General features: G+C 38.5%; 1 protein-coding gene across 2 annotated transcripts in view; it reads left to right on the forward strand.

Moving 5' to 3' along the window:
* LOC144642613 (protein mono-ADP-ribosyltransferase TIPARP-like) overlaps positions 1 to 12,018 on the forward strand; it is a 132,064-nt gene that overhangs the window by 114,310 nt on the left and 5,736 nt on the right. The window contains exons 1-5 of one of the 2 annotated variants that reach the window (XM_078501629.1): positions 3,605 to 4,461; positions 6,353 to 6,560; positions 6,998 to 7,193; positions 7,740 to 7,951; positions 9,013 to 9,180. In XM_078501629.1, coding sequence (XP_078357755.1) covers positions 3,765 to 4,461; positions 6,353 to 6,560; positions 6,998 to 7,193; positions 7,740 to 7,951; positions 9,013 to 9,180 — 1,481 coding nt within the window. In that variant the 5' untranslated portion in view covers positions 3,605 to 3,764. Of the gene's footprint in view, positions 1 to 3,604; positions 4,462 to 6,352; positions 6,561 to 6,997; positions 7,194 to 7,739; positions 7,952 to 9,012; positions 9,181 to 12,018 lie in introns of those variants that run through there. The other variant, XM_078501639.1, reaches the window with a different exon arrangement.

A 12,018-nucleotide genomic window follows, 5' to 3' on the forward strand; every position in this document is an offset into this window, starting at 1 on the left:
GTTAAAGGTTTCGCTTTATTTAGTCAAAACCGAAACGTAGACGAATCTGTGAATAATATTTAGTGCTCTTTAGTCCGAATTCAATATCGAAAAAGTCGCCTTCAGTTTAAAATTTTGTGTAAAAAAAGTAAAATACACTCGTCGTAGTGTAGACTTTCCACAGTCTCTCGATTTTTCAACGCCCCCCACCCCCTTGCTTCTTCCGTTTTGCGCTGGCGTCCAGTTCTCTTGTCGTTCTCACCGCGCGCTCATCGATCGAAAAAACACGAACAAGCAGCTATTTCAAAGAGAAATAGTGTTTCGTTTCCTGATTGCGGAAGGGTAAGAATAGTGTAACACTTAAGGAGAGGTGGGTTTGGGGTTTACTTTAATTTGGAGAAGGTCCTAGTGTATGTTAAATGAGGCCCTGCCAGGGGGGGGGGGGGGGGTTCCCGTGTCGCTTGTTTAAATTTAAAAATGTGCCGTGTCGCTGTTTTATCGCTGTTTATGTCGCTGTCGGTAATTAAATTGAAGGAAAATTGCTTGTCCTTGTCGGAATTTAAGTTTTTCCAAAAGGGTTGTCGTTTGTCGCGATTTTATTAGTATGCTGTCGCTACTTTTTGGGCCATGTCGCTTGTCGGAATTTACCCTGGCAGGGCCTCTTAAATTTGCCGAATTTATGCACGAGTGCAAAATGAAAAGAAGAACTTCATATTCAGTAGTAACTTAAATTCTCATTTTACACCTACTGTCGATTTTATGTAAAGGAGACATAAACTACGTCCTGCTGCAGTTTGGCTTTCAAGAGTTCAAGTAACACATAAATATTTCTCTTTATAGAAATAGCATATGTCTTTATCTCCAAATTAAGCTAAGTGAAGGGAGCTTGCCTTTATCGTTTTAACTCATCCAGTGGAAATTAAAATGATTTTTTTAATTCTGCAGAACACTTTTTGCTTAAAAATGGCACCCGATAGCATAACTTTGGATGTTACATGAATGGAAAAATAACTTACAGAAAATATTTAAATATATTCCTATCAATGTGGGGAAACATGAAACCACAAGAGTAAAATGCAAGATCAGAGTAATGCAATTAATTTAAATGGTTTATTTTTTGAAACAAACAATCCTAAAATAAATCAGTTCCATAAATAAAGTGTTTTGTGACTATTGATCTCTGATAAAATGCAAAACAACACTTTAATCGAAGATGAAATTATTACCTTTTGACAAAAAGCTTGAGGTATATACTTCTCTGAGTTGATCACATGCTCAAATCAAATAAATGCCAAATTCATACAAACCAAAACCCTGGTCGACAAGAACAGAGATAAGCACACTGTTTCGAAGCCATTTCTTCAAAATGAAATGCCTGTTGTCACTTTACAAAGACACGTAAACAACCAATGCAAATTAATGTAAAAAGCTACCATACACAGATTTTTAACAAGGATTTTTATTAAGCAAAATTCAAGTTTAAAGAAAGTTATATGTTGTATATAGACTAGTCGTACCAGGATTGTATTTTGCTCGATCCGCGCTGCACGCTCTCCCGGCAAATATAAAATTATCTCCACAGAATAAGACACAGCCAAGTTGCTTCTGTTGTCAGTGTAACAGCCTTGCATTGGTAACACTGATAATAACGATTTGCATTTTTGGCGATACTGTGGAGTTTCGATCAGACCGCGATGGCTTTGAATAATCCAAATAATGTTTATATCATTAACTTAATCTCAGAAATCTGCACCAGCAGTTGCAACGGTAGTTAATATTGAGCGTTACATCAACTAAGGAGACGGATTTAGTTCGACACGGCAGTTGCACACCTTGCTATACGATACTGTCCATACAAAATTTAAACTTTGAGCAGAACTTATCAACTTTCCGTGCAGACTCGAATGTTTTTGCGACGCCGACGTGACACTGATCACGCAATTCCGGGTACATCCACGCGAGAACCCACGCAATTTTGCGTGTATTCGCGCTGTTTGTGACGTCGAAGATGCCGTGAAATTTTCCTGTACAAATAGAATAGGGCAATCTCCCACATTTATACATTCCTCTGTTACATGTAGTGAAATTAACTTTGTAAGTCACCTGCAAATATGCACTTCTCTTTGTAGCGCACTTAAGCTCTACCGTGCGAGCAAACAAGAGATACGCCAAGTCATCCCGTTTTTCTTTGCGCTTGTAAACACTGGTTGGTGGAAATTTACTTCCGTTTCAGAATAACATTAAACGCTACGAGAGCTTTCTCTAGTTTTCTTACAATACATCGCTTTAGTCAAACTTAAAACCATTGCAGTCGTTAGATATTTCTGTTTGCAACGAATCTAAATTTTTTTGGTCATGCTGAGGAATATATTTCCGATATTTGAAGAACATGACTGTTTTTACGAAATTAATTGCCATCGGTCATACGTATTTACTTTGTGGTTACGACCGTTCTTGTGATTGGATAGCAGCCCCCCGTGCGAGCAAACACGACAAGTCATCCCTTTTTTGTTTGCGCTTGCAAACACTGATTGGTGAAAATTTACTTCCGTTTCAGAAAATCGCTAGAATGTTTACTTAACAATTAAACGCTACGAGAGCTTTCTCTAGTTTTCTTACAATACATCGCTTTAATCAAACTTAAAACCATTGCAGTCGTCAGATATTTCTGTTTGCAACGATTCTCAATATTTTTTATCATGCTGAGAATATTCTTTCCGATATTTGAAGAACATGTTTTTACGAAATTAATTGCCTTCAGTCAAACGTATTTACTTTGTGGTTACGACCGTTCTTCTGATTGGATAGTAGCCCTCACTGTGTAAATAGTTCACATCGAAGCCAAAATAATACCGTATCGTTTCTGAGGAAACGAAACAAAAAATAGAGGGCTGTGGACAGTCTAGTCGGAGTGTTACTGAATAAACAATGTTTCAGGTTGTTTTGTCTATTTTAAAACTCAATATATGTTTTGTCTAGATGTTTGTGTAAGCTGCTAATATTTGCATTATGTCATGCAATGCTGTCTACAAAAATATGGATGGATGTATTTTGCGATAATGAAAACAAAACAAATAAAATTGTAAATTCGAAAATTGAAAAACGTGGAATTTTAACGGGCACACTGAAAAACGGAGACGCGTATTTCTACAATATTCATCACATTTCTAAATGCACAATCGACCAGGAGCAGTACCAGGCAGTTCACAAACATAGCTAAACATGAGCGTCACAACACCTAGGGTGCGTGACTCTATCAATCACTATTCCGTGATCCGAAAACGAAAGATTTCCGGTCTCGTTCTCGAAGAAGTCACGCAACTCTTACAGAGCTGTTGCAGCAGTTTGCATTTTGGAACGGTACAACTCCGCTGTAAAAGCGTGTTGAATTTCACGGAATGCAGGGATTATTGATCAGCCAAGCTACATAACCGAAGTGAAGATTAACAAGATGTAGAATTACAATTTTAACAGCCACACTGAAAAACATAGACACGTTTTTCTACAATATTCATCACATTTCTTACAGAATTGACCAGGCAGTTCACAAAAGCGTCACAACACCTACGGTGCGTGACTCAATCAATCACTATTCCGTGATCCGAAATTAAAACGAAAGATTTCCGGCCTCGTTCTCGAGGAAGTCACGCAATTACTCTCAGGTCAAAGAGCTGTTGCATCAGTTTGCATTTTGGAACGGTACAACTCTGCTGCAAAAGCACTTTCATGAAATCACAGGGATCGTTGATCAGTCCAACTACATAACCAAAGTGAAGATTAACACGATGCAGAATTACCGCACAACCGTTTTGAGCATCTGGAACAAACTTCGCCAAGGCGTTTACAAAACAGTAAACCCCATTTGGTACATGCTTTATTTGAAGGTTTTCCACGCTGGCAAGCGGACAAAGAGACATTTCGATCCATTGTTAACCGCCTATTTTAACCAAAGAAAGATCATTCAAGGCAAACTCGATCGCCTGAGCAACCATTCTGCCGCGGGTTATGCGATGGCGGCGACGGTGAACTTTGCGGCCATATTATTAAAGATTTCCGTTGCAGTTGAATGCGTCTATCACTTTAGACCTTATTACTGGATGATAATGAAACTCTTTATTTCCGTCCTGTACGGTATTGGAAGAGAAACAACCATGGTATTTGTGGATTTGGGTGCTATTGTGAAGTTTATGGTGATTATGACTTTACGATTGACCTCAAGTATCCTTGTGGGGTTTACAGCAATCGTTGTTTACTCATTTTCCCTTCTGATCCCAAATGCCTTACTCGCTTTAAATGGTGTTTTTCATGTTTCAAAACTTCTTATAACACCACTTACAAGCCCGGCAGTCGTTTTAAGGAATGATTGGAAATTAATCTTGCAAACGTGCTTCTTCTTTGGCGTTATTCCATCGCTGATGTTGCTTTGGCGTCGTAGAGTGTCAACTAGAGTTGCCAGCACAAGCGTCACGTCATCAAGTACGGGTGAGTACCAATAACTAAAAGTGGCTATAAGCCACTAAACTCGGAAAAGTTATTATGAAACAAGAATCGAAAACAGCAAACTGACAAATAAAGGTTTGCTAATAAAAACAATAATAATAATATCATTGGCTATAAGTCGAGCGATTTTTTTTTCACCAAATCGTACTGAAATAAATTCATCTTTAGCTGAGTGTTTTGGGTTAGTTTTTTCCAACTGGTTTTAAAAAACCAAAGGTTTACGGTCTCAGCTTATAGCTGAATAAATATCATAATGTTATTTCAAGAAAACTGACATGAATACAATATTTCGGTTGGTGACTAAGCATGTTAATTTTATGTAATTTAACAAGAAATGTAGGTATCAGAGAAAAGGTCTAATTCTCTAGAGGCCTTAAAACACTTGCACGCATTGCGTGCATATGTATAACAGGAAACGAGTGAAGGAGTGATGGAGTGAATTCACTTCGCCCACTACAACTCTTTTCCGAGTTAAAAATGGAATGTTCGAATTTAGGGGTGATGAAAAATATTGAAAAAAATTGTTTGCAGGGCCTGGAAAGACAAAATAAATTGTTTGCAAGAACGATATGTATAACAAAAAATAGTAAGAATTTCTAAAAAAATGTTTGCAGAGGGGCATAAACTAAAAAAAAAAGTTTGCAGAGAAAAATTTTTCATCCCCCTCCCTCCAAGAAAATAATGGTCCGTCCCTTATTGGAGTGGATTAACCCTGATCGTTTGAAAAATTGACTGTCTGACAAACAGTCTTCCTAGCTTTCTGATATGACTAACAGACAGTCAGACGGATCCATCCGTTTTACATTAGGGACGGACCATTATTTTTCTGGAAGGGGGGGGGGGGGGGAGGGGGGAATAAAAATTTTTCAAGACAAACCTTTTTTATTCAGAATTGTTGTCAACAATTTTTTCCGGCTGCATCTTCCTACAGAAAATCTTTTTGGTGTCTGCAAACAATTCATTTGGGCTTGTTTTTAGGGCTTTCCACAAGTTGCTCGAGATTTCCCAAAAAGTTGCCCGTAATTTCTCAAAAAGTTGCTCAAAAGTTGCTGCAAAAATTCAAAAAAGATGCTTCTGACAATAAAAGTTGCTCGAAAGTTGCTCCAAAAAAATCCAAAACGTTGCTTCTAATGAAGAGAATTTCTCTAAATATATGCTAATTTCCCTTTGAGGGTTAGATTCCTAAGCAGTTTCATGCAATTTTACAGCAAAAAAAAGGAGAAAATTTGTTAAATAACAAGGTTTTCTTTAATTGAGAAAAATCGCGAAGATATCGATGACGTCATGTTTGCTGACGGCAGAATGAGGCGAAAGTTGAAACGTCTTTAGATGTTCCTCGAAACTCGGCAAACTTCGTAAATCTTCGGAAACGTTCGTATGCCCTTTGAACAACACTCGGATAATCTTCGGAGATCTTCGGTCTGGAAATTGCACAAAATGTAACAAGTTGCTCGAGAGGAAAAAAGTTGCTCAAAGGAGAAAAAGTTGCTCGAAATATTAAAAGATGCCAAAAAGTTGCCGTGAAAAGCCCTACTTGTTTTGCTTTTGCAAATAATTTATTTCAGGGTTTTTTTTTATCCCCCCACCCCCTCCAAAAAATAATGATCCGGTACTTAGTCAGGGAGACAGTGAGTCAACGACAGCTAATCGATCGATCGATCGAGTATCAATCAATCAATCATACAATCAATCAATCAATCAATTAATCAATCAGTCAGTCAGTCAGTCAGTCGGTCAGTCAGTCAGTCATTTAGTCAGCTCGTCCCTTACTCAACCGTATGCTGTTTTTACATTCATTTATGAGTTATTAAAAGGAAATTTAGTCACCATCTTGACTGAAACAATATTCTCATTTTGTTTATGTTGCTTCCAGCAACAGCGGCCTTTCCACGCTCACCTCTGACACCTCTTAACAGTGGCAGCCCGTCTATGCCTTACCGTTGGCAGTTCAAAGAGGCAGATTCCTATCAGTGGAGTAACTTTGGTCCTACTGATAATGTTGCTATTGAAAAGCTCTACTGTGATGTAGAAAATCTGCAAGTTAACATAGTCCTTAAAGACACTCGGTCTTCGAGCTCAAGGTAAGGATAGAGGAAATGAAATGAAACTTTTTATTCATATAACAAACGTCGGACTTCAAAATTTCGTAGGAAACTAGTATTTATAATACTGACAATCTTCAATCTACACCCCTTGCGGGTGGGGACTCTTATCTTTTATTTTATATGATTTCAGCAAAGAGGATCACTGCTGACCTAAAATATGCGAAATAAAGATATGTTATCGTGTTAGTTTAGGAGAAAACGACCATAGATCTCTCTGGTGAGCTAAGCCGCAGAGAAAGAACCTTGTGTGCGCTAATAGCGCATGTAAATATGCGCAACCGGTACGGATGCGCAGAGCGATACTTGGAGATAACCCTCAATTCCGGAACTAAAGCATTTTCAATATAAATCAATCCTTTTTTCGCCTAACGTGCACCATCTATTAAGCCTATTGTTGTCATTTTCGTTCTCAGAGGCTTGAATGTATCAACAACAGTGACCGTTAACTTTGAACAGATGTCCATGCACTGGCTCGATACTTCTGCCCAGTTCTTGCTCCGCCGACTCTCAACGCCATCGTACATCCAAGAGCCTGGTAACGTGTTATCCACTAAATGGGTTTGGTACTGGAAAGACAATGATGGATGGAAGAAGTATGCTAAGACGAAAGTAAGTAATCTTTCTTCTTGGTTAAATTAGAGGCTATGACTATTCGAAGTTGAAGTTGAATGACGTCCATACGAAATTGCCATGAACATTATGCAAAAGAATGTGATCTTTTCCCTGTCAATTAGCTTTTTACCAAAAATAATCTATTTTCCCGTATTTCTTACTATACCACCCCCTGCGGTGGTCTATAGACACCATCTAGGGATTTAACAAGATACTTTTTATCATAGCACCTTTAAATTTGATCTTCTTAATTATCTTTTTTATCATCTGGAATGTTTATCTCCCCTTCCCTCTTTTTCCTCCTCATATTCAATCCATATGTGTTTTATTTCGTTATCGCATGTCTATGTATGGCCTATTTTTTTAAGAATTCAAATATTTTTTAAGCTTATCGAACCTCTCGATCGATAACTCCAATCAAAAGTGGTTTCCCTTGGATTAGCTTCCCTCAGTCGAACATTGCTATTTTTATCAAACAGGCAAATATGGAAGAAAGAGATTTTCCTATCGTATTGACGGCTCATTTTTTATCTTGTGTTTTAGCAATCGACTGGAACAAAGCAAGAGGATATAGAAGCTGCGTATCTTAATGAAGAGCGAATTTACTTCTTTCAAATCGGTCCTTCCAAGTACATTATCACATTCTACGAGACGTCGATGTACCAAAGGAATATGGATCCGAGTTACTTGACCATGAGAAGCGTCCGCAGAAGACCGCTGTTTGCTTCTCAGCCTGCATTGCAGACCTTACAGAGGTAGCCTAGGAGCCAGTAACTGTATAGTAACCATAGCAATCATGTGAATTGACTTGAATTGTGATATCATAATACAGTACCCAGTGAAGGATCTAGTGGAGCTTTAAAGGGCGGGGGAGGCAGGGTCAGTAACGGATAGGCCTGTTCTTTATCAAAAACAGAGGGGGCGCAGTAAAGGTAGACCTTTTCATGCTTCATGAAAGGGAAAAGAATGCCCGGCATTGATAAAATAACTCGTTCTATCTTTCCAGAACACTTTTCTAGCATTATGACTATTTCACTATATTGTTTAGTGAAAAATTGTGTCTTTTTTGCTTATAATTCGAGAATGAGCCGCCTTTGGAACAGAATAATACGCCAGGGGAGGTGGGGGTGAACAAGCCGGAATATTTCTAATTTCGTGACCCAGAAACGCGAACGCCGAAGACAATGCCTAAGCACATTTCTATTACAATTCTTATAATCTGTTTGTTTCTTTTAGCTGAATATGACGAAAAGCAGCATTTAAGTACTAAACGTTCTCAAGTTGCTGTTTTGTGTTCCTCATAGGCCAGAAGATCTGGCGTAAACGCTGTGACAAAATATGTTCTGATTGTTTTCGGCTGAAAAAACGAAAACGCTTCATTACGCAAACAGTAGACTAACACCAGTTCAGCTAGCCATTTTTTTTATATATTTTAAAGTCGGTACGACACTGCCAAAAGTGGCTCGTGTCAAATATTTGCGAGAAATGCCTACCTTAGCAACCGTTTATGTACCTTTGTGCACGCTCTGTATTCAGGGCTCATGGCTCGTGTACGACGACCTGACTGACGTCACGTACGTGTACAACAATCAGGTAGGTATAAGGTAGGTTATCAGGATCAGTGGAACATAGGATCAGTAGGAACATCAGGCACTGCTATGTAGTGCTCCCCAGGCCTGAAAAAGGCTTCCCAGCTCCCCCTACGCCCTACCACATGCCTAGAATACACCAACATTGAACCAATGGCTGCGGCTGAAGCGAATTTCTTCTCTCTCTAACTATAAGCATTTCTGTTTCTATCATCATTCTATTTTAGTGATCTGACGGGTAGAGATATGGATTTTGAACGAATTGCTCTGGGATGCGGCAGTAGAGAATACCAAGCTGCGAGAAAACTGTTTCACGTAACAATTCCAGAGTCAAAGGCCAAGATACTAGCGGTCGAGAAAGTCAAAAACGAATTCCTTCTGGAGAGATACAACAGGTATGTATGTATGGACAACAGAGGTTTGTGTTTATTTCTTATTGTAAAAGGGCGTGGGAGATTCGAACCAAAAATTCCATGCTGGTGATTTAAGGCGATTCTTTGATTTTGCATTGCGCATTGTGCAAAATGTCACGCGTAATTAGCGTGCGAGACAGGATGTAGAGCGCACACATTGAGAAAATGGCAGCTTTCTATTTACGGCTTGGTCTCTTGTTTTTCTTAGCCTGACAGTAATCCTCTAAAATGAATATATAAAACTCTTTTTGTGTAGAAAACAAATAATCAACAGATACGTGGCCAGTACTCGAGAAATAATAATCGTGGCCTCAGGATCACTGCATGAACAAGTTGAAAGAGTGGCGGTTGAAAACGCGTGATGTATCATGAAAAATATATTAAAATTGTTCCCTGAATTCCTTGCAGTGCCATTGCATTCCATTGTAAAGGCGTTATATTAAACGTTTTTCTTAGTCCCCATTTTTTGTTTCGTTTCCTCAGAAACGATACGGTATTATTTTGGCTTCGATGTGAACTATTTACACAGTGAGGGCTACTATCCAATCAGAAGAACGGTCGTAACCACAAAGTAAATACGTTTGACTGAAGGCAATTAATTTCGTAAAAACATGTTCTTCAAATATCGGAAAGAATATTCTCAGCATGATAAAAAATATTGAGAATCGTTGCAAACAGAAATATCTGACGACTGCAATGGTTTTAAGTTTGATTAAAGCGATGTATTGTAAGAAAACTAGAGAAAGCTCTCGTAGCGTTTAATTGTTAAGTAAACATTCTAGCGATTTTCTGAAACGGAAGTAAATTTTCACCAATCAGTGTTTGCAAGCGCAAACAAAAAAGGGATGACTTGTCGTGTTTGCTCGCACGGGGGGCTGCTATCCAATCACAAGAACGGTCGTAACCACAAAGTAAATACGTATGACCGATGGCAATTAATTTCGTAAAAACAGTCATGTTCTTCAAATATCGGAAATATATTCCTCAGCATGACCAAAAAAATTTAGATTCGTTGCAAACAGAAATATCTAACGACTGCAATGGTTTTAAGTTTGACTAAAGCGATGTATTGTAAGAAAACTAGAGAAAGCTCTCGTAGCGTTTAATGTTATTCTGAAACGGAAGTAAATTTCCACCAACCAGTGTTTACAAGCGCAAAGAAAAACGGGATGACTTGGCGTATCTCTTGTTTGCTCGCACGGTAGAGCTTACAGTGCGGACACTCGAACCATGAACACTTGGACATTTTTTTTGGGCCTTTTTTGACGGTTAGCCAATGAGAGCTCTTCTTATAAACAAAAGGATTAACATTTTTTAAGCGCCGTCCAATCACAGCGGTTGCGGGAAAATATAATGTGAGTTTTTTTATGTCAGCGACTCGGCAATATTTCGAATGTGAAATGGCCTACCTGCTAACTACGCTGGAAAGTACATATTTTTCGCTAGAATCTTTCAAGAATTTATCGCCACCGTCGGAGTCTTTTTTATTCCTGTTCGGCAAAGGTGAATGCAAACTCGGTGTTCATCGACAGCAAGGGATCTACCGCTACGACAATGTAAAACTCTGCCTCAAGTTTATCGGGAAAGAATGCTTGATCTACATCATCAAGGGTTTTCGCAAACACAAATTTCACAAAATATGCGAGTTAGCGTCGGATGTGTAAATAAAGTTGTCCAATCTTACGAAGACAGCAACTCATCTCTGGCTGGGCCGCGAAAAACACCGGTTCGAAATAAAATGTCAACAGATGTTGTCGAATATGTGTTATCAGAGAAATTATGTAAACCTAGCATGTATACAAGTGAGATTCAACAGCGGTTGCTGTTAGATTAGCGAAGCTGTGTCCAAAGTAAGTCCAGCAAATTCAATCGCATACTTCAGAAAATGCGGCTACGTGACTGACAACTCAGATTTTTATCTTACACATAAAAACAAATAAACTCACTCTTGCCGCTAACATGGCGAAACAACGTAGATTTTCTTCAAATGCAGGCGCAGATTAGACAAGATAAAACAAAACTTTATTGAATAGAATAGAAATTGTTCTGATTCAAAATAAGTCCAGCAAATATACTTTAGAAAACACGGATATGTCTGATTCTGTTGCTATTTTTATCTTATCCGTGGGAACAAATAAACTCGCTCTTGTTGCTACACAAATGTAAGTTTCCTTCAAGCGCAATAAGACACAGAATGTATGTTACAAACTAAACTTTATTAAATAGATTCTGTTCTGATTCAACCTTATTGTCACGTTCTAGTAGTCTAAAAGTCAAACTTTATTTTTGTACAGCACAATCACAACCGGAAATCAGCGGAACTGAATGCATGAACTAATGTCTGAGTCAGAACTAATTACAGTGTACCGGCACATTATTTGAAGCCGAAATGAAAACACGCAAAAATAAAAACACAACAGGGAACATATAAAACGCAGTTTAGTGCAGCATAACATGAGTAAAGTACAATTTTACCATTTGCATGCATTCCTTGTTTCCGCTCACTGCACTCGGAGAGGGTCAACAATTCCATGTTTATACTCTTCGATAACACTTGGCAATGTCCAGTCATAATTTTCCTTTAATAGAAGTTTATTTCGCAGCGCTCGCTGAACCCGTCGCTGAAGAATCATCAAGTCTCTATCCAAGGCAGAACAATCTAAATATTTCGCCGGGTTCTGTTTCTTTAGATCGACGTGGTCGCATAAATAGCCAAGAACCTTGATTTAGTTCGTTGGCGGGAAGCGCTAAATACGTCGTAATCGCTCTTTGCTTTCGTATACTATTATTCAACTTCCTTTAGTTCACGCTGTACGGTGC

Source organism: Oculina patagonica, chromosome 1, assembly GCF_052425735.1.
Source record: "Oculina patagonica isolate OP01 chromosome 1, crgOcupat, whole genome shotgun sequence".
Taxonomy (NCBI): Eukaryota; Metazoa; Cnidaria; class Anthozoa; order Scleractinia; family Oculinidae; genus Oculina; species Oculina patagonica.